Source organism: Miniopterus natalensis, chromosome 15 (genome assembly GCF_054644295.1).
Source record: "Miniopterus natalensis isolate mMinNat1 chromosome 15, mMinNat1.hap1, whole genome shotgun sequence".
Taxonomy (NCBI): Eukaryota; Metazoa; Chordata; class Mammalia; order Chiroptera; family Miniopteridae; genus Miniopterus; species Miniopterus natalensis.
The window spans coordinates 1,946,779-1,974,224 of NC_142095.1; the positions used below are offsets into that span (position 1 = coordinate 1,946,779).

At 56.1% G+C, this 27,446-nt stretch overlaps 1 protein-coding gene across 1 annotated transcript in view; it reads left to right on the plus strand.

Moving 5' to 3' along the window:
- The window catches only part of ITPR1 (inositol 1,4,5-trisphosphate receptor type 1), a 180,086-nt gene that overhangs the window by 86,909 nt on the left and 65,731 nt on the right, over positions 1 to 27,446 (plus strand). Inside the window, exons 21-39 of the mRNA XM_087824685.1 lie at positions 55 to 306; positions 894 to 1,035; positions 1,725 to 1,878; positions 2,603 to 2,790; positions 4,006 to 4,144; positions 4,783 to 4,841; positions 6,676 to 6,837; positions 7,011 to 7,181; positions 7,647 to 7,712; positions 8,642 to 8,779; positions 9,163 to 9,288; positions 11,390 to 11,590; positions 13,691 to 13,942; positions 14,668 to 14,793; positions 15,559 to 15,687; positions 16,157 to 16,277; positions 17,233 to 17,417; positions 20,109 to 20,257; positions 20,835 to 20,946. Of these exons, the coding sequence (XP_087680811.1) occupies positions 55 to 306; positions 894 to 1,035; positions 1,725 to 1,878; positions 2,603 to 2,790; positions 4,006 to 4,144; positions 4,783 to 4,841; positions 6,676 to 6,837; positions 7,011 to 7,181; positions 7,647 to 7,712; positions 8,642 to 8,779; positions 9,163 to 9,288; positions 11,390 to 11,590; positions 13,691 to 13,942; positions 14,668 to 14,793; positions 15,559 to 15,687; positions 16,157 to 16,277; positions 17,233 to 17,417; positions 20,109 to 20,257; positions 20,835 to 20,946 (2,872 nt within the window). The remainder of the gene's footprint in view (positions 1 to 54; positions 307 to 893; positions 1,036 to 1,724; positions 1,879 to 2,602; positions 2,791 to 4,005; positions 4,145 to 4,782; positions 4,842 to 6,675; positions 6,838 to 7,010; positions 7,182 to 7,646; positions 7,713 to 8,641; positions 8,780 to 9,162; positions 9,289 to 11,389; positions 11,591 to 13,690; positions 13,943 to 14,667; positions 14,794 to 15,558; positions 15,688 to 16,156; positions 16,278 to 17,232; positions 17,418 to 20,108; positions 20,258 to 20,834; positions 20,947 to 27,446) is intronic.

Genomic DNA, 27,446 nt, shown 5'->3' on the forward strand with positions numbered 1-27,446 from the left:
GCTCATCCACAATGATTCCGGAGCATGAGATCTGTGTCATTTCCTTCCTTCCAGGTACCAGCTGAACCTCTTTGCCAGGATGTGTCTCGACCGCCAGTACCTGGCCATCAACGAGATATCGGGCCAGCTGGACGTGGACCTGATCCTGCGCTGCATGTCGGACGAGAACCTGCCCTACGACCTGCGGGCCTCCTTCTGCCGGCTCATGCTGCACATGCACGTGGACCGGGACCCCCAGGAGCAGGTCACGCCTGTCAAATACGCCCGCCTCTGGTCGGAGATCCCGTCCGAGATCGCCATCGACGAGTGAGCCGCCCCTCCGCGCCGTGTCCCTGTCAAGACGCGTGGCCTCTTAAACCATGTTTATGCTGTTCTGTGGGACAAACCACATGTGGTCCAGCTAAGTCTAGTCAACCACAGACAACAGATGTGAAGTTATTTTTTCTAAGATTAATATAAAATGGATGGCAAAGAGCCCTGACCTATGTGGCTCAGTGGTTGGAGCATCTGCCAGGCACCAAAGGGTTGCGGGTTCGATTACAGGTCAAGGGCCTGCACCTGGGTTGCAGGTTCAGTCCCCGGCCCGTGTTGGGGCTGGTGTGGGAAGCAACCAATCGATGTGTCTCTTTCACATCAATATTTCTCTCTCTTTCCTCCTCTCTCCCTCCTTCCACTCTCTCTAAAAAGCACGCTAGTGGGGGAAGACAGATGCTGAATAGTACAAATGGCTAAGATTTAGACCTGGGTGATATGGGATAAGGGGGGGAAATAAAGCCGGGATGGGGGTGGGGCGTGTGGGGAGGGGCGTTTGCTGGCTTTTGAGGCCAAGTGGCTGGGGAGGCCTCCCTGGGAGAAGCTGAAATCTGGCATCTTTGCCTCTTTTCTCTTTCCAGCTATGACAGCAGCGGGACCTCCAAAGATGAAATTAAGGAGAGGTTTGCGCAGACCATGGAGTTCGTGGAGGAGTATTTAAGAGACGTGGTTTGTCAGAGGTTTCCCTTCTCTGACAAGGAAAAGAACAAGCTCACGTTTGAGGTAACTCACGGGGAGGTCTGTGTGTCCCCTGCTTCCCACTGGTCGTCTTTCTCTGGGGAAAAGAGAAAATAGTTCAGATTTTTATCACGGTACGCTGGTTTTGTCATAAAAGGGATTCAGCTCAAGCTTTATTGCAGAATAAAACGGAGATCCCAGCCACCGGCAGAGTGGGAGTCACACGCAGGAGAAATGCTCAGGGCGACCTGCGCCGTGTAAAATGACAGGAGATTTGTATACTCTGTTTATTACCGTGTTAAAAATGACAAGACAGGAACAGACTGTGCTCGGGTCTGTCACAGAGTAACCACCTGAGGACACGTCCTATTACCTTGGAGTCAGAGTGTTTCTCTTCGAGGCGCTTTTCCTTTTGAGGACTTGTGTCCACGAGGGTTACAATGTTGCAGTCTGGACCTGTCGAGGACCTGGCTGGGGTTATGCTGGGAAAGCTGTTCAGACCGACCGATTCGGTCAACCTTTTATTAACTAGTCATCAAAGCAGATCAGCTTTGCAGGTTTTCGTTTCTTGTTACTTTCTTACAAAATGAAATTTGATCAGAAATCGTAGGCAAAATGTACATCTCTTATAAGGGAGGTCGGAATTGGTCATTTACGAACTAGTTGATATAAAGTGGCCCCGAAGGATGCAGTTTATTTAATTCCATCTTTCTCTCTTTCTTTTTAAACAATAGGTTGTAAATTTAGCGAGGAATCTCATATACTTTGGTTTCTACAACTTCTCCGACCTTCTGCGATTGACCAAGATCCTCCTGGCCATCCTGGACTGCGTGCACGTGACCACAGTCTTCCCCGTCAGCCCGATGGCGAAAGGAGAGGAGAGCAAAGGTGGGCGTGTCCTGTCCTTGACCTCGGTGTGCCACAGGGTCCCCGATGATGACATTAGTGCACGTGACGTAAAACCCAGGCTTGTGCTGGTGTCCTGTGTCCAGCCTGTGAATAGGAAAAGCTGCCTTTCTGTGTTTAGTTTTCCTCTGTTACAGGCCAGAGCGGGTGCGCGTGGGCCTCTGGCTGGTCTCACAGCGCCGAGAGCTGCGCACCTCCCGCTCTGTCCGGGCCTGTGCGCAGCCGTTTGCGCACATTTACCCGTCGGGCTCTGTCATTCTCATTATGGGTGAGGACACTGGGCCTCGGGTAAGCTGTGTGCTCGGTCCGGGCAGCTGTCGGGCGGCACCAGGTCTGTGCCTCATTAACTTCTGTGTCCCTGGTCTGCGCACAGCAACGGGCACATAGTAGGTGGCCAGTAACGTTTGGCAGGTGAATTAATACACAGAAATTCTCCTTTGGGGAGTTCAACACTCACATTGTTTCCAGTCTTCCTCGAAGCCCCTAGTTTTTTGATGGTATTATTAATCTTTTCAGGTCCCTAGGGTCCTGAGAATCTGTCAGAACAGAGACAGTTAAATAGCGTGTCTCAGAGCTCGTGGTCCGTGCCAGGCCCCTCAGAGCGCTCTGTAGGGGTGTGGTCAGGACCCAGGTCTGTCCATCCATGGGGTTGGGGAGCTGAGGACCCAGGGTACGCTCATGACCAAGGTCTGTCCTGGCCCTTTAGGCAGTAACGTGATGCGGTCCATCCATGGGGTCGGGGAGCTGATGACCCAGGTGGTGCTCCGGGGAGGGGGCTTTCTGCCCGTGACCCCCATGGCCGCCGCCCCCGAAGGCAACGTGAAGCAGGCAGAGCCGGAGAAGGAGGACATCATGGTCATGGACACCAAGCTGAAGATCATCGAGATCCTCCAGGTAACCCTCAGCCGGAGGAGGTGGGGGGAGAGTGCCCCGCAGGGGCCGTGTGTAGGCCGCTCCTGCTCTGATGGGCCCTGGCTTTCTGGGACGGGAATGGAGGGAAACGCTCGGCTCAGCCCCGAGTGCCACTAGGACCCAACCCTCTCCATCCCTCCCCTGCCGTCTCCTCTCCATCCCTCCCCTGCCGTCTCCTCTCCACCCCTCCCCTATCGTCTCCTCCCTCCCCAACCTGCCCTTGTCCCCCCAGCCTCGCCCGAGCTTCCTGAGGTCCCCTTAGCTTTCCGCAGTCGCCTCCATGCGCACCTTTGCCGCTCCCTTTGCTTCGAGTGCACCCACTGGCGCTTCTGTGTAGCTGACTCCCTGCCAAGGGTCCTGAATTCGGTTCAAGGCTCCCTCAGCTTTGCAGGGCCTGCCTGCCCCCGCCTCCCATGTTCCTTCGCTCGCTCAGCAGCTATATTGAAACCGATCCTGAGCCAAGTATTTCTAAGCCTTAGCCACCCAGCCTGAGTAAAATGGGTTATATTCCTGCTTCTAAAGAGTCTATGTTCTGACATTACTGTTAGATAGTGATGAGTGCTGAGGCTGCCAATATACAAGGAGGGTCAGGATGGTTTGGAAGCCGCTGGGGACCGGGGCCAGGAGATAAGGGGAGGGAGGGTGTTGGTAAGGGCCTCACCTAAGGCCAGGTGGCCACCTTCCTTCTTGGCTCCTTTAACAGTCATGGAAAGAATGGCTTTGTTGGAGCAGAGGGCAGGGGATCCAGGAGGTGAACGCAGAGGGGGCCTGAGGCAATCGAAAATAAGCACAAACCAAGCCCACTTTCAGCAGTAAGAACGTATTTCCCCTGTTAATTCTCTTAAATGAAAAGCAGCCACGTTCCCCATTCTCAAGGCCCAGGGTCAGCATTCAGCACTCGCTGAAACGTGGTGTTTGGTAGAGGGTGCAGAGGAGGGTGAGTGACTCTAGTTGCTAAATTAATTGCCGGGATGCTGAAGTCCACGCCGGACGCTGAGGGGCTGTGGGCAGACTTGACCTGCCCCACGGAAGTCGGTGGTCACAGTGACCTGAAATCGAAGCCAGGTATTTGGCTCTCTTGGTGCTCAGGGTGGCCAATGCCGAGGACAGCAGGCCCAGCTCGCAGTGGCTCGGCGGCGGGTCGCGGGTGGCATGCTCCTGTAACCGCTCTGTCTCCGTTTCCACTTGAATCTGTAGTTTATCTTGAACGTGAGGTTGGACTACAGGATCTCCTGCCTCCTGTGTATATTCAAGCGGGAGTTCGACGAAAGCAATTCCCAGACTTCGGAAACGTCCTCCGGGAGCAGCAGCCAGGAGGGGCCCAGCAACGTGCCGGGTGAGTGCGTCCAGGTGGCACCTGGGCTGGTGAGAGCAGGATCCAAACAGTGCACTTGAGAAAGAGGGTAAGGTGGGCATGTTTGGGGGATGATTGTATTTTGGAACGAGGTCCTAGGGGTTCCTCTTTGGGGGCAGGGGAATGATTGACAGAGCCCAGAGCCTCCAGGGATGGGGCTTGTTTCCTTACATCCTGGAGTCTTGGCCCTACAATGACTGAGGGTTCTAGTGTGCGGTTACGTGAAATGCCAAAAAAGCAAACCCAAAACAAAACTCTCCAAGAAGACTTACTGCCCACTAGCCACTTTTACTCCCTGCCCAGGAGCTAATGGTGAAAGATGGGGGGCAGGGTGGGGAGCAGAAATACTCCCCCCACCAAGGCCTCAGCTCCCCTGGCAGGAGGGTCACCCTGCGCTGTCACAGGGGGTCTTGGTGTGTGTAGAAAACCGACAGAGGTGTGGGGCCCTGCCCTCCAGCCAGGGGCAGTGAGACAGGGCTGACCTGGCTCATTCTCACCGTGGAAGACCCTGGAAGACTCGAGGTTGACCGTGGGCAGGGAGGGGCAGGGCTACAGGGGGAGGTTTGCCAGCAGCTTGAGTTCGGACCGTCCACGTGTGAAGCTCATTCCCTGACTTGCAGGTGCTCTGGACTTTGAACACATCGAGGAGCAGGCGGAGGGCATCTTCGGAGGAAGGAAAGTATATTTCCAGTTCCGGCTTCGTAAGTGGGTCTGAGACTGGGGCTCCTCTCTCCTGGCTCTCAGCTGCTCTTCCGCCACTGTGCTGGGTTTAGGCTGCTTGGCTGCTGCCTTTCTAATGCTTCGTGCTCAGGTCAGACGATCTTAGTTGGCTTGGGGGGCGTGTGTGTGTGTGTGTGTTTCCTGCCTACAACAGAAAGGATTTAAGGAGGTTGCCCCAAATACACACATTACAAGGTTTTTTGAATGGTGAGAAATAGGGTTGAAAGAAAACGGGCTGAACCCAGAGTGGGGTTAGCAACATTGTGCGCTTGTGGGCCGCTGGGCTACAGTGTATCCCCGAGCCCTTCATGGCCCCGGCAGCTGCAACAAAAGCACACTGTCCTGTCGCCGTCCAGAACTGAGGTGTGAACCCTTTTTAAAGATCAGGTTGCTCAGAGTTGACTTAAAACACGATTGAGACCCAAGTACTTACTTTTACGACTCAGATACCCACAGACCTGGAACGGAGACCCCCTGCACGTAGTTCCTGCAGTGTAGACGCTTGGCGTCGTTACGCTCTGCTGCGTGACAACCACCCCAGACGTGTAATGGGCTGGAAGAGCTGTCATTTTTGCGGCCTCTCACGGTTCTGTGGGTTGGCTGGACTAAGCCGGGTGGTTCTTGCTGGTCACTGTTGGGTCTGTTGTGTGACTGGTGAGCTGGTGATGGGGGCTGGCGCTTCCAACTTGCTTTACTCACATTTCCAGCTGTAAGGCTGGGACCTCCCCCCCCCCCCATCTCCATGAATATGTTGGGCCAGAGTCTCTAATGCTAAATATAATGAAACTTGAATTAGTGATATTACTACATGGATGATGATGTTTATCTGCCACGCAGAGTGTTCTGGGTTTGGCATGATGACACGTGTGTGCCCTGTGGTGTCAGCTCTCCTGTCACTTTTCTGAAACCGACTAGCAGGGAATCCGTCCTCTCACCTTTCTGGAGCATGTGGCACAAATAGTCACGTGATTAGTCCTGAGCTGCTCTCGCTGCTGCAGCCACGGCAGTCTCGCCACTCGGCTGTCATTGGGTGTAAGCGTGGGCGGGTGCTGGCATAGTCACCGAGTGGCGGTGCCCAGTGGTGTGGTGGCTGCCGTGTGACCCAGGCCACGCTTATTCATAGTTTATTCAAATAACACAGATAGTGATAACGCCCGACACTGTGCCGATTAACCCCGGTTTGAAGAGCAGTGCACTGGAATGGTGGAGGGCAGTGCCCCTTCCTCACAGTGGGGTTTGCAGGGCTGACCGGCTCGCCGCCGGTTTGTGCCGAGATGAGTGCAGAGCACAGGAGAGGCATTTGGCTCTTTCATGGCAACAACGTTGCCTTGACATCCAGGTTCCTGGTCAGTGGGTTGGTGGGACCGAGATGTCAGTGGCCACAAACTTGAACTCACCATGGGTAGCTGGGTAGGCACTGAGTTACTGCACCTTAAATAAACGACCTAGCAGCGTAGGAGAGACCCAGCTGTGTGCCGTCCTCACACCGCGAACGAGGCAGGGGCCCCTCGCTGGGGAGCCGGGAACCTGGTGGCACAGCCAGTCCCGTCACCGTGGGAAGGCGGGGACTTGGTTTGAAATTTGACCATCGTGATGGCTTTTCCTCACACTCACAGTACAGCTGAAGGTGAAACACAGCTATTTTGTTAAAGGAGCTAATTAAAAATCAGATCCCCTGGGGTGGACTGCAGTGCTGGAAACCCAAGCAGGGGAGGTGTCCGGGCCCAGGTGCCCAAGGGCGAGGAGGGCGTTTGTGGTTCACCGGGCCGTTTCCCTCGGGCTCCTGCAGTGAGGAGAACACCCCGCTGGACCTGGACGACCACGGTGGCAGGACCTTCCTCCGGGTCCTGCTGCACCTGACGATGCACGACTACCCACCCCTGGTGTCGGGGGCCCTGCAGCTGCTCTTCCGACACTTCAGCCAGAGACAGGAGGTCCTGCAGGCCTTCAAACAGGTAGTGTGGGGCACCCTGCACACGTGGGTGCGTGTGTGCATGCATGTATGTCTCTGTGTGTGGTCTGTTGTGTGCATGTGTGTGCATGTGCATGTCCTGTGTGTGCACATGTGCGTGTGTATGGGTGCATGTGTGTGGTCCATCGTTGCCACTAATGGGTTGCACTCGTTTAGGTTCAACTGCTCGTTACCAGCCAAGACGTCGACAACTACAAGCAAATCAAGCAGGACTTGGACCAGCTGAGGTCCATCGTGGAGAAGTCCGAGCTCTGGGTATACAAGGGGCAGGGCCCTGACGAGACCATGGACGGTGTGTCTGGAGAAAACGAACATAAGAAGGCGGAGGTAGGTGCCACTCGGGTAGCGCCCAGAGGAGGTGGGTGGGCTCCTCAGAACAAGTCCACCTCCTGCTCTGGTTTAGATACAAATGCAGATTATGGGATGGGCTTTGTTCTCGTTGGAATCAGCTTGTTAAGTAGCCAGGGGCACAGCCCTTGTCCTGGGAAATAAGCGGCAGTTGAGCTCCTTCTCCCGGGTCTCCTTGGGCCGTGTGCAGTAGACCAGGTTTCCCTCAAAAACTCACGGGGCAGAGCCCGCCCTCCAGCCCTGCCTGGCCCACCACCCTCTCCCACGTCAGCAAAGCGGCCTGGATCAGAGAGGAGCGCGTGTGGGCCCGGAAGTGATGGGCAGGAGCCCAGCGAGACTGGGGAGACCCCACGGCCCTCCTGCTCTTGTAAGGGGGTGCTGGACCTGCCAACGCACAGGTGCCCAGAGGGGTGCAGAGCTCACTCACGCTCGCTTTGGTCCTAGGAGGGGAACAACAAGTCCCAGAAGCACGAGAGCACCAGCAGCTACAACTACAGGGTGGTCAAGGAGGTGAGTGCCCGCGCCCCTCTCCCCCGGTCCTCTGAGCAGCGGCGCGTGCGGCGGTCACGGTGAAGGTGCAGGTCACTTTCTATCCATGTGAAGTTGAACCGGGAACAGAGACCTCGAAGTCCAGTGCGTGGGTTGTAGGGTCAGACCTGGGTTTGAATCCAGCTCCTCCACTTGCTCTTTGCACGGGTTCAGTTTCCGTACCTGTCCCAGGTGCTCCTTTGCCGGGTTGCGGTGGAATGAGGGTCGGATGCTGTAACTCACGGGTTTATCTCGGCGCCCGGTGCGCAGTGTCCACCAGAGCGTAGCTCTAGAAATCTGCGTGTGGGGTGGGTCGGAGTCAGGCGGTTGGAGCTCTGTGGTCAGTACCCCAGACCAAGGTCTTCCCACGTCCGTGGGCAGTGATGCCACATGTCTGCATTTGGACAGAGCTCTCTGAAGCCATCCACCTGCTGCTGAAGCCGCTGTCCCCTAGTTATTCTGGAAGGACTTGGGCGGCCACGTCGATTGTTTGATGCCATCAGCAGGGGTACTTCATGGTGGAAGAGTTTCCCCTGTTTTAGGTTTTTAATGTTTTGTGATCCCTTTGGCTTCCCTGCTCTCCACCCCCTGCAGTCTAGTCTTCTGAGGTTTCCTAGTTTTCTGAGGTTAATTTCTTTAAAAAAAATTGTTTCCAGCTTTATTGAGGCAGAACTGACACAATTATAATGTCCCTAACATCTGCAATGTGATGATTTGATAGATAAGGTGATGATTTGATAGACAGACACTGTGAAATGATGCCCATGTCGCTCACAGCTTTTTGGGGGGGGTGGGGGGTGAGGGTGCGTAAGGTCTCTGTCCTAGCCAGTCGCAGGTGCGCAGCGTGGTGTTATCAGCACGGCCACCGCGCAGGCCCTCAGAACTGAGACGCTGGCCGACCCTTTCTGCAGATCTTGATCCGGCTCAGCAAGCTGTGCGTGCAGGAGAGCGCGTCCCTGCGCAAGAGCCGCAAGCAGCAGCAGCGGCTGCTCAGGAACATGAGCGCGCACGCTGTGGTGCTGGAGCTGCTGCAGATCCCCTACGAGAAGGTCAGGCCCCGGCCCCGACCATGCCCCAGACCCCGCGTGGCCCAGACCCCACCCGTCTTTCCAAGGGTCCGGCAACAGCTGGAAATGGACCCCAGAGGCCTTCTCCCAGGGTCCACACAGGACTGGCTTTTTCCCCAGTAAAACCTTTTGCTTCTGCCCGAGGCTCGTGGGAGAGGATGGCAGTGGCTGGCTGCCTCCCGGGGTGGGCAGGGCAGCGGTCAGGGCTCTCATGCAGTGGGTCCCAGCGACGTCTAGAGCCCTGGAGAGCGGGTGTTGGGCGCGGCCTGGGCCCTGCCCCCGTGGCCCGAGACGAGCGCTCTCTCCTGGTGACCTCCCTTGTCCACCGGGCAGCCTGATGTTTCCTCCTGTCCCGCCCCACACAGGCAGAGGACACCAAGATGCAGGAGATAATGCGGCTGGCGCACGAGTTTCTACAGAACTTCTGCGCGGGCAACCAGCAGAACCAGGCCCTGCTGCACAAGCACATCAACCTGTTTCTCAACCCTGGGGTGAGACGGCCGGAGCGGGCAGGGGCGGGGGGCGGGCGGGGACGGCTGGTGCTTTGCTGTTGGCCGCTGGGACCACTCTCACTGGCACAAGCTCCCCATCTTTTGCGGGGAGCGGGAAGGGGAAGGAGGGCAGGTTGATAAGGCCAAGGTGAGGTACATTTGTATGTTTTTTAATAATAACCCTCGTTACATCACCCCTCAGCAACAGGGAGGTGCGGATCCTCTCTCCACCATCCCGAGTGAGGCACAGGTTCTCTGTGTTTATAGAAACGCAGAATAATTCATCTGCAGCGTAACTACGTAACAGTGTAGTTTGCTAAGTATCTGTTTTTAAAATATGTTAAGTACGTATGTTGCAGTTTTTAAAGAAAAACGGGGACACGGTACATGTTTTGCACCTCGCTTTCCCACGTGACACAATGTGGCCGTCTTCACAGGTGGGAAATACGTGAGTGTCTCTCGTTCGAGTGGATGGCTACGTGGCACCCCAGAGGTGGCGGCAAGTTTTTGTAGAAGCCACTCTCGGATTAGGGGACAGTTAGGCAATGTCTAGTTTTTGATTTTGTGAACGGCGCACACGCATGCACACGTGCACCCTTAGCACTGCCAGAGCTTTGCAGGAAGAGGGCTGCTGGATGAAGGGTGATTTTCCATCTTTGTCGTGTTAAGAGACAGAAAAGGCAAAAGGTAAACAGTTTAAAGCCCCCCACCCCACCCCTAACAAAACACTCAGTAACCCAACGAAACAGTAACAAAGCACTCAGTAACCCAACGAAACAGTAACAAAGCACTCAGTTACCCAACGAAACAGTAACAAAGCACTCAGTTACCCAACGAAACAGTAACAAAGCACTCAGTAACCCAACAAAATAGTAACAAAGCACTGTTACCCAACGAAACAGTAACAAAGCACTCAGTAACCCAACGAAATAGTAACAAAGCACTCAGTTACCCAACGAAACAGTAACAAAGCACTCAGTTACTGTTACTCAGTAACACTGGGTAAAAAGTAGAAAATAAAGCTTCTGGAAGAGAAGATGAAATGTCTTTGTGACCTTGTGGAAAGGGACCTTTTTTACACAGTCTGCTAAAAGTTCTAATCAGAAAAAAAAAAATGTAGGTAAGTTGGACTGCTTTAAAAATGCCTGTTTGTTAAATGACAAGGCGTCCGCGGGACGGCCGGGAGGGGAGGCGGCATTGGCAGTGCGTCCGTCCAGTGAAGAATTTGTGTCCAGAATATGTAACAAGCTCGGAAAAGTCAATGAGGAAAAATCGGACAACCCCCTTTTCACGGTGGGTTAGAGCCTGTAAAATGAGACCGTCCGTAACGGAGGATGTCCTCGTGGCGGGCGACTGACCAGGTGCAGACGAAGAACGACTGAAATGGAAAGGACGGACGGCGCTCGGTGTGGACGGACCTGGAACGGCCATGGTGGAGCCTGAGCACTGGCGTCTCTTGAAAGCTGCTTGGACGTGTCTTCTGACGCCAAACATTTCAACTCCGCGCCCCGGCACTTCCGCTCTCGGTCGGGCATAACCCAGCGGAAGCGAGTGCGTTCAGTTTCCCGGGACGCGCAGGAACATCCGGAGCAGCGCTGTTCGCGTCTGGATGGGACGAGTGTTGCGACTCGTCGCTGGGCCTGGACGCTTCCCCAGGTGCCCGTTACAGTGGAGAGAGACGTACATTGGGGTTTGTTCAGTGAAACGGCCACAGCAGTGACGAGGGACAAGCTGCCGACACGCAGCAGCATGGACGACAGCGTCACAAGTGTGATTTGGATCCAAAGACGCCGGGTGGAAAGGGACCCGTGAGGGCCAGGAACAGGCCAGACGAGCCGGTCGTGGAAGTCAGAATGGGGGCGAAGTTGGGGGGCGGGCCTCCCTTACGGCTGGTTCCTTTCTCGTCCGGGCGCCGGTGCCCCCTTGCTAACCACGTGGCCGAGCGCGACTTGCTCAGCGCCGGGCGTGCGCTGGACGTGATGGGAAGTTTGCGGCGGAGGCAGCGCGGGAGGCGAGGGCGGAGAGCAGAGTTTGGGGCGGGCTCTGCTTTCTCTCGCGGTGTGCCCTGTTCTGCCGCTGACCCCTCCCTGTCCCCTGCCAGATCCTGGAGGCGGTGACGATGCAGCACATCTTCATGAACAACTTCCAGCTGTGCAGCGAGATCAACGAGCGGGTGGTCCAGCACTTCGTGCACTGCATCGAGACGCACGGCCGCAACGTGCAGTACATCAAGTTCCTGCAGACCATTGTCAAGGCCGAGGGGAAGTTCATCAAGAAGTGCCAGGACATGGTCATGGCGGAGGTGACAGCGGTTTCTCTAGGCCTCACCCCTGCTCCGCAGAAAGTTTACAGTTATTAACCCTGTGCTGGGAACGGGCGCCCCTCCTGAGCCTGTGAGGGACAAGAGGAATAGTGTGTGTGTGTGTGCGTGCGCGAGAGAGTGTATGTGTGAGCGAGTGTGTGTGCGAGTGTGTGTGTGAGCGTGTGTGTGCGAGAGTGTGAGCATGTGTGTGAGCGTGTGAGTGTGCGTGTGTGTGAGTGTGTGAGCGAGTGCATGTGTGTGCGTGCGTGTGTGTGTGTGTGTGGTCTCATGTTGGGAATTTAAACTGCAGACACAGGCAGGAGTCCCACCTGATTTTTTCCCGCGCTCAGTCTGTTCATTTTAAGGAAGCTTGGCCCGGGGTCTCTGACAGCCCTCCCGGAGCGATGAAGTAAAACACAGCGGGTGGATATTAAATGTGGACAGGGCCCCGCGAGCCAGGACAGACTCCCTTCCGTGGCGTGTTCAGCGTTTTCTTTAGCTAGTGACCTGATGGCTTATGTGTAGACAATGTGTTGCCAGATGATCCCGGAGAAGAGGCGGGTCGGGGGAGTCGGGGCGAGTCCCACCGGTTCTCTGTGGGAAGGCGGTGCCCCGGCCACACCCGCAACTTGGGCTTTCACACACGCTCCGTGTAATCTTTCCACCTTTTTAAAAATGAAAACTTAAGTATATCTACCTCCCGTTTGGCTTTATGATCCCATCTATATACAGGGTGTTCCCCCAAAATGTGTACACACTTTGCATGATTTTAAGGTCGGTGTTGATTAACACACAGTTCATCTTCAAAACTTAAAAGAATCTACAGAAACGGGTAATTTTTTTGGTCAACTCTTGTTTTCAAACTGATGACCATCTGGCCCAGGCCCTGCTGATAACACGAAGCAATGGACTCGCCAGTCGTTTTGTTTGGTGTTCGTGTGGCCTCAGTTTGTCGACTGTTGCTGGTTTTGTACAGTAAACTTTCTCTCTTCTGTGTCCCCATAAAAAACAGTCGAGTGGCACTTTAGGATGAATTGTCTTTGTTCAGAGTTTAGTCTGGCTTCACCCCTCATTTCAAATCAGTTAAACCTGGAAAGGAGTGAAAATTAAGTGAGCTCCCAGCTGTTAAAGTGTGTGTGCATTTTGGGGGGATGTCCTGTGTGTGATTTCAGCAGAGGGTATGTGGTGTAACTAAGAGTCGGCTGCACCTGACCCATCAGCCGGACGGCTTCTGGCTGTGTGACCGGGGATGTGCCCCCTGACCTCTCAGACCCTCAGCAGGCGTTTCTGTAAAACAAAAGGTACAGGAGCTGTCGCCTGAGGAGCTAACAGGCAGGTGAACGGAGACAGTCGGTGGCATTTCCCGGAGGCCTGCCCCACTCTGGTTTCCGTCCCAGGCAGTGTCCACGCGAGCGTCAGTGTCACGCGCACTGTGGGTTAGGGACCAGGACCGTCCTGCGTCCTGCAGGCAGAACTGAGGCACAGGGAGGCTGGGGACCCGTCTGCGGTGTTTGTCACGGTATCTGGCATGTAATTGCCGCTCGTGAGGGTGGGTTGTTACCGTGTGAGCAGCTTCGACCATGCCTGTGGTCCCTGTGCCTCCCTCTGGGGCCGTGGTGTTTCACGCGGGCTGAGGTTGGTTTGTCCGTAAGGAGCTGCGGTGCCAGGGGACTAGTTCCGAAGGTGAGCGCCTTGAGGAGTGTTGGAGGCAGGCGAGTCTTAGTTAGAAGTGGGTAATTTATGAAGCGATGTCGCAGTGTGTGAGAGTCGTAAGAGGGAGGCTTTTAAAGTATAAAAAGAAAATGGGAACATTTTAAAAGGAAAAAAAATCGCAGCCTGACCACTCGGCCTGGAAATACAAACGCAAGGTCTCGATCTGCTTCCGCCGTGAGGTGCGCCGCGGGCACCCAGACGCCCCGTCCCCGACGGTGTCCCGGTGACGTTTAGGGTCCTGTGGGTGAAACGCTGCTGCTGGTTCTCAGCCCTTCCGTGTGTGAAGGGGTGACGGCGAGGTGGGCTTGGCGCGGGCGAGCGGTGGGGGGGAAGGCAGCCCCCGCGGCCCTGACGCAGGCCCTGACGCAGCCCCTGTGCTCCCCGCAGCTGGTGAACTCCGGGGAGGACGTCCTCGTCTTCTACAACGACAGGGCGTCCTTCCAGACGCTGATCCAGATGATGCGGTCGGAGCGGGACCGCATGGACGAGAGCAGCCCGCTCATGTACCACATCCACCTGGTGGAGCTGCTGGCCGTGTGCACCGAGGGCAAGAACGTCTACACCGAGATCAAGTGCAACTCGCTGCTCCCGCTGGACGACATCGTCCGCGTGGTCACCCACGAGGACTGCATCCCCGAGGTGAGCGGCCTCGCGGGGGCGCCGGGGGCCGCCCGACGGGACCGCTCAGCTCGGGGACCTGCAGCTCCTTTCCCTGTGAGACCTCGAGTGTGGGTTTTTGTGGAAAAGGGGTGTGGGGGGTGCCTGTTCTTCCTTCTGTGTCCCTGGGGTGCTAAGGGACTAGTAGCCCAGCCTGTTGAGCGCAGCGGGTTTGGTCTGAAGAACTTCGCTGAGATGCGCTCACAGCGGGTTAAGCCAGGGTGCCTGTGGGCGTGGCCCCTTCCTGTGAACTTATTTTCTGGAACGAGCACTCGTATTGCAGAAATAACGAACAACAGGTTATGAAATACTCAGGAATCACCCTGGCCGGTGTGGCTCAGTGGTTAGAGCGTCGCCCGCACAGCGAGGGGTCATGTGTCCGATTCCCAGTCAAGGGCACATACCTGGGTTGCAGGTTTGATCCCCGGCCCTGGCTGGGGCGTGTGTAGGAGGTGGACAGCCGATGTTTTTCTCCCCACCCCCCCCCTTTGCAAATCAGTGGGAAAAAATACTCTCAGGTGAAGGTTAACGGAATTATTCTCTTCCCAAAGCTCTATGTCTTTCACTTTCATAAATGTGAATCTTTAATACCAAAAAGCCAAGGAAGTGGAAGCCAGCCGGGGAACGCGGAGGGGCCACCGCGGGCCGTCCCCACTGTCCCCGTGCGCCGAGCGGGCTGCTCACAGAAGCCTGCGCCTACCTTCCAGGTGAAAATCGCCTACATCAACTTCCTGAACCACTGCTACGTGGACACCGAGGTGGAGATGAAGGAGATTTACACCAGCAACCACATGTGGAAGCTGTTCGAGAATTTCCTTGTGGACATCTGCAGGGTGAGGCTTCCTGGAGCGGAGGAGGCGGAGTGGGCGCACGCGTCCCTGTGTGTGTGTGTCTGTCTGCGTCCGTGTGGGGCAGCCCTGTGCAGGCGTCAGGGGGCGGCCGCCTCATTTCCACCCACCAATTCGTGGCACAAGGAGGCAGGCGTGGCTCTGACTTCCTGCGTCTCATCTCTCCTTACCTCTTAGCTGAGGATCGGGCTTGTTTGTCGGGCCTCAGGGAAGACCCACCGGCCTTTTCTGGGTTTTATTCCTTCCTCTGTAGACTGATTTATGAGCGATAACCTGGGGCATTAAACCCAACTGATAAGGCTTCCTTGCCCTCGACAACACCTCTCTCCTCAACGAGCCCCTTCCTGAGCTCGAGCGTTTCTGTCGAGGGTGTGCAAAGCCTCACTTTCCGTCGGTGGCTTTCCTGACCAACGGCCGGGTGGGCGTCAGTTCTCCTGGTTGGGTTTTGCACCGAATTTAATGTACCCTCTACATTTAATGTCCAAGGCTGCTGACTCACGGGACACTGTGTGCATTTAATGTGCCTTTCCCGGTGGTGGAGCTGGGTGGGGAGGGGTAACAAGGCTCTTCAGAGAGTAATTGTGGATGAATCCCAATCTTAGGAATGTCGTGATGTTAAAAACCAGAAAAAAGGTGTTTGTAGAGTCCTAGAATGTATTTTCTTCCTGACTTTAAATTTATCAGTGCAAGACAGGAGCCTGGAGGCACTTACTTTCCCCTCTAACCACGGCCTGTGTTTGGTGCCCGCAGGCCTGCAATAACACGAGCGACCGGAAGCACGCGGACTCCATCCTGGAGAAGTACGTGACCGAGATCGTCATGAGCATCGTGACGACCTTCTTCAGCTCGCCCTTCTCGGACCAGAGCACCACGCTGCAGGTGGGGGCGCGGACCAGAGCGCCAGGCTGCAGGTGGGGGCGCAGATGGGTGTGGGGCGCAGACCAGAGCACCAGGCTGCAGGTGGGGGCGCGGACCAGAGCACCAGGCTGCAGGTGGGGGCGCGGACCAGAGCACCAGGCTGCAGGTGGGGGCGCGGACCAGAGCACCAGGCTGCAGGTGGGGGCGCGGACCAGAGCACCAGGCTGCAGGTGGGGGCGCGGACCAGAGCACCAGGCTGCAGGTGGGGGCGCGGGCCGTGGTCAGACTTGGTCAGACAGCCTCAAGTTTGTGCCCGAAACTGCCTCTGGCTTTTCCTCCCTCAGCCAGGCGGCTGCTGGAATCCTCCCCTCGCCAGCACCCCCCCCCACCCTTGCAGGCGGGCCGTTAGCTGGGGGGTCAGGCCGTGTCTGCTGCTGATGGCGCGTCGGCCACCAGCGATGAGCCCCACGCCCTCCCGCGCCTCTTTCAGACCCGCCAGCCCGTGTTCGTGCAGCTGCTGCAGGGCGTGTTCCGCGTGTATCACTGCAACTGGCTGGCGCCCGGCCAGAAGGCCTCGGTGGAGGGCTGCATCCGCGTGCTCTCCGACGTGGGTAAGCGGCGGGACCCGGGTAAGGCGTCCGTGTCACGGCTCCACAGAGCCAGACCTGCGCCGAGGTCTCCATCCCTGACCCGCCGCCCTCAGCCACAGCCCCCAAAGTTGGAAGCCAGTCAGTCCCGGGGAAGGACGGGCTTTGGAAAATGAGCTTCCAGGGTTAAACAGTGGCAGCTCCTGGCAAGTCCTCGTGCCCGTGAGCTGGTTCAAGGCCTGGCGGTCGCTCACCAGGAAGTCATAGGTGTCGTCCGGTGCACGTATGTAGCCACGTGGAAACATGTCCCGTGAGGCACACGTCCTGTCCGAGGAGCATCCTTTCTGGAAAAAAAAAATAGCTTAATGACATCATTATAAACATTCCTTTGTGTGATGTTGTTTGGTTCATTTATTATTTTTAAATAAGTTTTTACTGATTTTTTTAGAGAGAGGGAAGGGAGAGGGAGAGAGAGAAACATTGGTGAGAAACAAACATCACTATCGATTGGCTGCCTCCTGCACGCCCCCTGCTGGGGGTGGAGCCTGCAACCTGGGCCCTGACCAGGGATCAGACCAGAGACCACCTGGCGCAGGGCGGACGCTCATCCACTGACCCACACCGGCCGGCATGGTGTTCGGTTTAAATCAGCATTTTGTAGACCAAACCTGAAAGAGAAACTTTGGGAAAACAGTTCACTGGCCAAACACGTGCCCTGTCTTGATAATTTTTTACAACATAGAAGCTGTTTGGTGATGAAACCCATTGAACTTGAGCTGTGTGACCTCAGAGCACTTGAACACCCTTCAGAGCTGCCCCCTCCCCAGAACTCGCCTTGGGAAACCTTGTCCCCAGTGCTCACACTCGGTGTTACACGAGCTGATGCGTGAGGACACAGAGCACCTGGTGGGCGAGGGGCGGTTAGTCTGTAACGTCTCCCGTGTAAGCTGCGGGCTCACGAGTCACCTCCTCTGTGCAGCCAAGAGCCGGGCCATCGCCATCCCTGTGGACCTGGACAGCCAGGTCAACAACCTCTTCCTCAAGTCCCACAACATCGTGCAGAAGACAGCCTTGAACTGGCGGCTGTCGGCCCGCAACGCGGCTCGCCGGGACTCGGTGCTGGCGGCTTCCAGGGACTACCGGAACATCATCGAGAGGCTGCAGGTAGGCCGGGCGCCCAGAGGGGGGCGCCTCGCTGGCGGGTCGGGCCCACACGCAGCAGTGCGCCCCGAGCCATAGAACACCCAAGACTGGCCGAGGGAGAGGCCAGTGGGAGCGGACAGGCAAATGCCTTAGAGGATGGAGGCCGGGAGGGCGGAGCTGCCTGGTGAGAGGAAAGCTGACAGAGTGAAGGTCGTTAAAGGTCATTCGTAGACTTGCCGTTTCCTTTGTGAAGCGTGGGGACCGCTCCTGTCAGGCAGGAGTATTGGAGGGTCACAAGAGGAAGTTTCGAATGTGGGCATCAGAGTCCATCTCCTACCACCACGTTGGAAGAACGCGGCGTAGGACATTCGTGGTGGCCTTTGGAAAGCAGGGTACACATAAGGCACAGAGAACGGTGCCTGCAGGTGCTGAGCGAGAGCTGCCAGCGGCATTATTGTCACTGTCAGTATTGTCGTTGCTGTGACCCTAATAAGTATTATCATTCGATGAGATAAAGCGAATCTCCTTGAGGTTACTTAACTTACCAAAGACAAAGAGCTCGGAGATCCGGAGATCCGTTCATCAGCCCCTCGCTGGGCCCTGGGGAGAGGGGGGAGCATAAAGCCAAAATCTTTGTGTTCGTGGAGTCTCAGGTTTTGCAGAGGAGACAGACAGGTGTCAGCTAAGCACACAGGTAACAGTAAGTGACAAGGGACAAATGCTGCAGAGGCCTGAGTAGGGTCACAAGACCCTGGCGAGGAGCCTAGTCCCCTGGGGCGGGGATGGTGATTGAGGAAGTTACATTTGAGCCAAGATCAGGGAGATGCAGGACTTGTTTACAGAAAAAAATCGAAGGGAGAGAAACAGAAACGTGAAGACCAACATACAGGAGAGAGTAGGGTGCACCCCGAGGCCAGAGGAGGCTGGTGTGGCTGGAGGCATGGAGCTGGGGAGCTTCGCGGGCCAGGGGGAGACTCAGCCCCCCTGGGCCTTAAAGGGGGGGTGTTCCCCATGGAGGGCCTCTTGCCCTCACCCTGCAAATGCTCAGTACTTCCTCGCCTGCTCCAACCAAATACATTATCTGCAGCAAACACACTGTTTCCTGGTGCTCTTCTTAGGGTTATTAGGCATAGTCTTGGAGAGAAAAATAAAGTAAGTACAGAGATTGCTTGTTATAAACACCTGGCCCGTGGCTAATGGGTCCTCGTTACCTAACGAGTTATTGTCTGAGTCCCTGGAGCTGCGAGATTGCCCGGGTCAGAAGGTGTCAGATGTAAGAACATTCGCTCGCAGACTGAATGCTGTGGATTAACCCCATTCAGATGCCCCTCACTTGACACCGGCACCTCTCCCCGCCCATCGCTTTGCCATCTTTGTCTGTTGGTCTCTCCAATTGTCGGATGTTATGCATTTGGCGACACGGTGCAGGCCGACTGCCATGTGAGGTTCAGACCTTGCAAAAGATGCAGGATTTCATGCGCGTGATGTTGACGGACGGCTTCAGTCCCATCAATGCTGTAGACAAAGATTTGCATGTCAGGACCAGCCACTGTCGAAGAAGAGAAAATCGGGTGCTTTCAGAGAGGAACCTGCTGGGGACCCTGATGAAACCCTCAGAGAATTTTGCAACAACAGCCCTCCTTTGACTGTGCTGTGGAAGTCACTAGGAATTGAGGGGTGTTGCAATCTCTCTGGGAAAATGCCCCCGGTAGTTTGATTCATCCGACGTTCTGAGTATTTTTGTGATTATACGTTTTGTTAAGCATAAGATAAAGTAAAATTATATTCACACACTTTAGTTTCTGGGCAAAGGCCCATCAACGCTTCATTGACTGTGGCCTGTGAAATTTGGGTCCCCAATCGGGTGAACACAACTTCAGTGGCCTTTTCCGTGCGAGCCTCCTGGGTTCGCGGGTTCCTCCCGTGTTACCCCGCATGCCCCGCCCTGCCCGCCTGGGCCAGGATGCCCCTCACGAGGCCCTGTGACCGAGCCAGCCAGCCAGCCAGCCAGCGGTCGCATCTTCTCGAGATAATGTCTCATCTGTTTCCTGCCGTTTGCCTGTATCTGGTGTGTGTTGTGTTGGTTCTGCTGCTATTTCACCTTCTCTCTGTTTTCCTTTCCCGCAGCTGTGTGTGTGCATTTGAAGACCACCATGCTCTCAGGGTACATGTACTCGGCATGTTGATAAGCATGTTTGTTCATTTGTGTTTCCATCTTTGCATCACTTTGTGTTATGTGAATAATTTGTGCTCATTGACAGTCATTGGACGGTGCTCACAAGTACCAGTGTGTATAGATCAGCGTCCCCCGAAACCCCGCCACCCGCCCGCCGGCGATGTTTTATGACGGGCGCTGCGTGGCCTTTAGATGTTGGTGATGCAGAAGTGGGGTCATGGAGCCCATGCTGTCCTTTGACCATTTCTGCGCTCATTTCGTAGACGTCCTTCCATGTGGCTGAATGTGTCTTTTGCATCGTATTTTAAAATATATGGAATGTTCCCTCGAGTAGCCCAAAGACCGTCTCACGAGGAGGGCTGGCGGGAACGCCGACTTTGTTTTCTGCACCAGGGCTGATGCTTCAGGTACCCGCTGGGCAGCATCTAATCCGTGCTGAGCTCCGCTAACCTCGCCCAGCGGTGGTTGTGTTCAGGTGAGAAATGGGTGTTGTCACCCTCCCGGCCCCGGCTCACCCAGGCTGTGCTTCCCCCCAGGACATCGTCTCGGCGCTGGAGGACCGGCTGCGGCCCCTGGTCCAGGCGGAGCTGTCGGTGCTGGTGGACGTGCTGCACAGGCCCGAGCTGCTCTTCCCGGAGAACACCGACGCCAGGAGGAAGTGCGAAAGCGGGGGCTTCATCTGCAAGTAAGTGGCCCCTCTCTCGAGGGACGGGAGGGGTCAGTCGCTGCGCCCTGGGGACCAGGCACAGCCGTGGGTCCTGAAGGCGGGAACGCTGGCCTGGTTTTCGACTTTGATGAGACAAGGCCATGTCCTGCCTTCCCACGCGTGTAGGTTCACTGCGGTTTCGGGGAGAGTGTCTCCCCCTAACCACACCTGTTCAGTCGTCTTCACCGACCTGAGAAAATCCCGACCCTTGTGCCCTCAAAACTCCCAGGCCTGTCGGGCCCTCAGTCTCCCTGAAACTTCGCAGTTTCTTTGTTTACGCCTTGGGGCATAATCGAAGAAAAAGAGCCGCCCGAGCCCAGACACCCCCCTGACGTTCACCCTGAAGCTGGCCGCTTACTGAACTTGAGAGCGGGCTGTGCCCCTGAGTTTACCTTTCTGGGCCCCTCAAAGGGCCTGCCTCTCCCCCCCCCCCGGGAGCATTTACTGTCACCAGCCAGCAGGTGTCGCCGCTGAGACCATCCTAACAGCTCAGGGCCGGGGTCTCAGCTGCTGGGGCGGGTCGGCTGAAGGTCGTGGGGTGCCCGTGTCCCCCCAGGCTGATCAAGCACACCAAGCAGCTGCTGGAGGAGAACGAGGAGAAGCTCTGCATCAAGGTCCTGCAGACGCTCAGGGAGATGATGACGAAGGACCGCGGCTACGGAGAGAAGGTACCGCGTCTCCGGTCCCCTCCAGGCTGCGCCGTTCGCTGGGGTGCAGGTCCCGGCCCCCCGGTTCAGGCCTGCGGCCCAGAGGCCAGCACTTGGGGACTTTTTAACCTACTTTCCTGCCCCTGAGGGTGGCTGAGGCATGAGACTGTCTCCGTAGAGGTCGGGTGCGTTTCCCTGTCTCTTGGAGGCTGCTCGCCACACAGCCTGTGGTCAGAGAAACGGTGATAACGGGACTTCCCGCCTGTGGAAGTTCCCAGTGGGAACGCCGTGTCTCTCCTCGCCGGGACGCGAGCGGCGGCTGGGCCTCCGCTGTCCGCGAACCCGCGGGCGCACCTGCTCCTTTCCGCCGCGGTGTTGCGCGGCCCTTCCCGCGGGCGGAGCAGCACCCTCCTGTTCCAGCTGCAGATCAGGCAGGCGAACGTGTCCCCCTTTCTGCGTGAGGCTGTGCGGCGGGCAGTCCTGGCACGTGACCCTCCCTGGCGTGTGCCATGAGCAGGGGTGTGCAGGGGACATTCCCACAGCCCCTCCCTCCCCACACGTCTGGGCCCGAGATGAAATCTCACCAGTTTTCCTTCAAACGCGATAATGTTCACCAAGTGTCTCCTCGCCACGAACAGCATTTTCTCGGGAGGTAAATGCACTGATACCATCGACGTATCCAAATGCCCGGGGGCTCCTTTACTCCCTGGCTAAGGCTTGATAATCAGATCACAGCATCCCGGTCAGGACACACGGCGGCAGCCAGACTGCTGCATGTAGAAAAGTCTGCAGGAGTCTCCCGGCATATCAGAGCCATTCGGTGTCAGCCTTCACATAGGAAATAAATGAAACAGACAAGCACACGCTCCTTTTAGCAGCTACATTCCTCCGCTGTCCCCAGACCACAGGGCTCTTAAATGTCGCTCTGCACTCTCAAAGTATGTGCGTTAACAAGTGAATAAGTGCTGACTGACTAGGAAAGAAGTAACTAACTCGGTAGAAATTTTGTGGAGAAACCTGCCAGAAAAGAGTGAATAAGTGTAAATAGTAAAAGCAAAGAGCCCAGGTACCCGGCAGAAGTGACCAGACAGCCCGTTCCTTACAGACACCTGCAGAAGGAAGGGCTAATGGCAGAGGACACCTGACAGGTGAATAATAGCCATTTATTCCACAAGGGCTTTACCAAAGGGGCCTAAACGAGCTGTGAATGTATTTGCACCTTTGGGGCATAAAACTGGATTTTAAAATGTGGCAACCACAGTTTTCTCTTCTCTAGAATGTTCATTTTATAGCCGAGGTCCCTAACGTAAGCCGGGTGTCAACTCCAGGGACTGTTACAAGTGGGACTGTACTTTCATTTCTCTTAGGTTTTCTTCTCAGTCCATGGAAGGTAGACGCGTGGGGAGCATCTGGGTCTCTGGGGCCGTGTGGAAAGTTGGCCTCCTCACTGCCTTGCACGCCCATTGGTGCAATATGGGAGAGCATCTACCTTAGGCCAGGCTATCCGCAGAGATAGATATCACTATTATTATATTTACATGGTTGGGGTGGGGAGAGAAAACATAGGCTCAGAGAGGCTCAGACACTTGCCTGGGGATACACAGCTAATAACGAGAAGCCAGGAATTCAAACGCGGACTGACAGTCTGGTTCCAGAGTCCCAGCTCCTCACCACCACGCAGTCGGGGAATAGATGGGTGCCGTGTGGATGTTTTGAAGCCCCCCCCCCCAAGTTTAGCATTGAAGTTCTGATTCTGTGACTCGATTATGTAAACGACCAAAGGGCCCTGAGCATAGCAGAACTTAAACATCAGCCTTGGCTCGCTCCTGATTTCTCACCCCCTTGAAAACAGTCTCCAGGGGATGCCAGGTGTCTTTACAAATTGATCGTCCCAAGATCACCCAAAGCAGTGGTTTCGGTCGGATCCCATATGAAAGAATAGGGTCAGTGAGTGGCCAGCAGTGCGTCCACCTGTCTTGGGCCACCCCCCACCCCCACCCCGGGAAGTGCTCATCCAACACCTGTCACATACAGTGGCCAGCTAGATGGTCACAAAAATGTAGTCATGATCACTGAAGAGTGAAAAACTCATCTTTAACTGTTACGTCTCTAAAATGCAAAGGACCAGCCATGCGCACTCCTGTCAGAGAGCAGGAAATACAAAGACACGTCGAAAATCACCCCCCAAATAACAGTGAAATGCGTTCCCATAGGATACGTAGAGCATCTTTGTATCTTGCACATTCAATGTCAGTAAACCTTAAAACGTAATTACGACATTTACACCCACTCTGTGTGCCCTGCCTACTAGGCCACTTTTAATCTACAGGTTAAACCATGTCCAAGTTTAAAAAAAAAAAAAAAAAACACAAAAAACTTTCACAGCTACATATCTCTAAATCAAGTCCGACTCTGTCTCTGACTCAGAAGATCTCCAAGACCCCCGGCCCCGTGGGAAAAGGGGACGCGGCTACTCTGTGCATTGGCCACTCGGCAGTTTCCTGTGGGTTTTTCACTAAGCTGCTGCTGTTAGTCAGAAAGTTCTGGAAAGAAACTCAGAGGCCAGGAGTTGATGTAAAAGGATATCTCAGGATTTATATAGGCCCCACGTCCCCTTCTGAGCAGGATTAGCTATTTTATTTCTGCCGAGCGCTGACCTCAGCAGCGCCGGGGTTTTCCTGTTGTGGATTGTCGGCCCCTGGTGATACTAGCGTCACCCTCTCTCTCTCTGAAGAAAGCGGTGTTAGCTTTCCCGGGCACCCGTGTTCCTGGCAGCAACTTAAATTTGCTGAATGTCGTAAATATTAACAAAGCTTGATAACAGTCAGGATCCTCCATCCGGCCTTAAGCCATCGTCATGGTGACCAGCACGCTCAGTTTCCCGTGAGCTCGCTGCTGGGCGGGTTGCCGCTCATGTCGCTTGAGTTGGCGGAACTGTCTGCAGGGCAAGCGTTTCCTTTAACCAGCAGCAGCACCTGGGTTTGAAGCCCGGCTGTGAGATGTACGGTTGGCCCTTGAACAACGCGGGTTCGAGCTGTGAGGCCCGTGTGCGTGCAGATTCTCTCCACTGACCCGCTCAGCCCCGTGGATCTGGGCTGCTCGAACCCGCCTTGTCCGAGGCTCGGCCGGGTCGGCCTGTCGCTTGACGGAGCTGGAGCTGATCCTGACTTAACCCAACTGCAGTCGGGACCCCAGGCCCCCCTGAAGGGTAAATTGAGTCGAAGGAGACTTTTCGGAGCTGAGGGGACCTGGCCCTGGCTGTTCACACTGCTCTTTCCCGCCCTCCCCTGAAAGGCTGGTGGTTCTCGATGGCGACAGTGCCCTTGCCCCCGAAGGCGGGCGCTGGGCTCCTGGTCAGGCGACCTGTGAGGTCTGAGACCTCCCACGGGAAAGCCTGTGGCGGCCTCCCGCCCGCCCGCCCGCTTGTCCCGAGCAGAACATTTCCGGGAACAGGCCGCTGGGAGGTGCGGTGGTGTCCACGGTGCCACCTGACGAGGCTCCACCCGAACGCGTCCGCGGCAGAGCGCGTTGACCGCGGCCTGTCGTGCAGCCCGCTGTTGGTCCTTGCCTAACGAACGTCTCCCCTCTCTCTCTCCTTCTTTTCCAGCCTATTTCCATTGATGAACTGGATAATGCCGAGGTCCTAATTTCAATTCTTTTCAATGTCCGTGGTGGTGTTTCCATGACACGTTTCCCGTACACTGGTCTGTCTTGGTCTCTGTCGCATCCAGTGTCTGACTCTGTTGTGTGCCGCGTGGGGAGGGGCCACATCCTTCGTGTCCGTGTTGTTAGCAGACGACCTGTGTTCCCATGAGTTCGTTTGCCATCTGTCCTTGGGGGTCCCACCTGAGTCTAGATGAAGATTTTCTAAACCGAGATAAGATTTCACTCACTGTCTACAGTCTGAACTGAGCTTGTGGTTGGCGCTGGCCATCCGCCTGTCCCAAACGCAACGTTGATGTTGTTGAGAGCATTTCTCCGTGTAAAGCGGGTGGGGAACGTCTGGCCCGCGGGCCGTATGTGGACCTCAAAATCATCTGCTCTGGCCCTGCCAAGGCAACCGCAGGTGGGACTCAAAATTCAATAAATCTAGGAGCTTTTTTCATAGCTAACGTTTAAGCTGATAATTTTCTATGACCCTCGAGTGATGGTTATAAATCTCCAAATGGGCCTTGGCAGGAAAAAGGTTCCCCACCCCTGGTGTAGAACATCAGACATGACAGGAAGCGACTGCATTGGTCCAGCGTGAGAGTATTTTTGAAAACCATAGTCTCTTGATCTCCGCGTTGGAAAGTGCTGAGTGCGAGGGAGGGGAGGGGAGAGGTCGGGGGTCACGGTTAATTTTGCCCGAGAACGAATTCCAGGCGCCCATTGAGTCTCTCCAGCTACGGGCTTGTGGTGGGTCCGGAGCGCGTGGCACCCACGGCTTCTCTAGGAAAGCGGCCTCCGGGCGAGGCCGGGAAGGGACGCGCCACCCGGTGGCCTCTCCCTGAGCTACCACGTTAGCCTCCCGCGCTGGGATCACCCTGGGGACCAACGGACGAGAAGTCGTTTTGTTTGGCATTTGAGGGCCTCTTAAATATTTTCTGTTTTGTGAACATGTTTCAGGGCTTCTCACCACATGTTTAGGGTGCGATACGTGCCTGGTGTGTGGCACTGGAGATTAATGTGGGAAATTCATGTATATAATTGGGGAGTCTAATCGCTTGGCACATCGAGCACGCTGGAAGAAAATCTTGACTTTCGGAAAATCACGTTTTGGACGACTTCTTTAGATGTCCGTTCCTGCTTTGGGCAGACAAGGAAGACCTTGCTGTGGGTGGGACAGAGCTGCCGGAGAGAGCGTTGCCCATTCTAGTGTCGCCACCGTCATTTCAGAAATACGAGGGGACGGTTCATGCCCACCTAAGGGGAGTGTGCGTCCCAGACCGAACCCTGAAGCGACGTGAGTGGTCATGAGCCTGTCCAGGTCCCTTGGGAAGTGGCCGGTCTTAGCTCACACGGCTGGGTGGCAGCTAAACGAGACCCGCACCCGGCCGCTTCTAGGGGTACACGCTTCCCTAGGGTACCAGCACCCGGAGGTGGGCGGCCACACCCTCCGGGGCGGATCGAAGCGGAGAAAAGCCAACGGTGGCGCGGCTCCTCCGGCCGCGGCGGGGACGGCGCTCTCTGCCGCCTCCTGATTATTGTCCGTCGTGGGCTGTCAGCCAGGAAAGCGTCTCGTGCTGGATTTACTTGCCGGCCCCTTCGACTCTCGTCTCTGCCTCCGGCTGTAAGTGCCTCTCGGCTTTGAATTTCCCCCCTGAAAATCGGGGTTGCGATTCTTTTTGCTTAAGTACAGATGAAGTCGGGACCGGCAGGCCTTCCGCGATGGAGCCCGTGGGGTCGCCAACACGCTGCGTGGCATCATCGCCGTCGGCTGATGGGTTCGCTCGCTCGAGATGGAACGTGGGTCTCGTGGCTGCGCTTACGGAAGATCCCCAGTCGGAGCCGGTGTGTTTATAACTCTCCTGGGAAACAGAATCCCGTCTGTCTGTGATGTCCTGGCAGCGACGCGGATTCTTTGAAAAATTCCCTGAGGAAGCAACTGCAGATCCGTCTCCCTCGGTACCCCCGGCAACCATCCGAGCCCCGGGACACCAGCGCTGTCTCCAGGCCGACAGATTGGCCTTTACATCATCGAGGGCCGTTCTGGAAACTCCCGCAGCTCCTGTGGCTTCTTCCCCCACCAGGCCTCTGGCAGCGTGTCCGGGGGGCCTGCCACCCACGGCCGCAGCCCTGCAGGAGCCTGACGAGCGATCACGCGGGCGCAGGGATGGGCAGGGCCTGGCACCGGAGCTGCAGACCAGTGTTCCAGACTCTACACGTGCTGGGGGACAGCCCCTGGACAGTGGGAGGCGCACCTCGTGGCCTGCGAAGGGCTGGAGAAAGCCCAGCACCCTGAACCTCGGCCGTGCACCAAGCACTCGGGGAGACGCCAGGCAGGTCCCAGGGTCCTTGCGAGGAGGGCGTGTGGGCAGGGCCTTCTCAGCTGTCTTCTGGAGCAAAACCTCACCAGCAGCCGGGAAGGGGCGGTCGTCCTGTCTTTGGCAAATAGAGGGGTGGGGCATCCATCCATCCTCACACCCTGGTTTTGCCTTCTCGGGGGGCTGGGGAGGGGTCCGGACGAGGGAGGAGGAGAGGAAGCCACTGGCATTAATGTCGCTGCTCACGCGGAGTGGACAGCTTGGCGCGTCGTGACCAGTGTAGCCCCACAAATCAAGACACAGAGCGTTTGCACCAGCCGGGAAAGGCCCCTCGTTTTCCCACTCGTGGCTTTGAATGGACCTCGGTGGATGCTGAAGACAGGCATTGACGTGGCTGATACTTGAGTGTCTGCTCCACTCCACTCCAGACACGGTGCTGGGAGACTTGGACGGAGTGGTGCCCAACCCAGCGTCTGCCCTTCTGGGGCTCGTGGTTTTATGGGGAGAGGGACAGGATACAAATTAGTGTCACATGAGGGGCATCCACCACGAGGA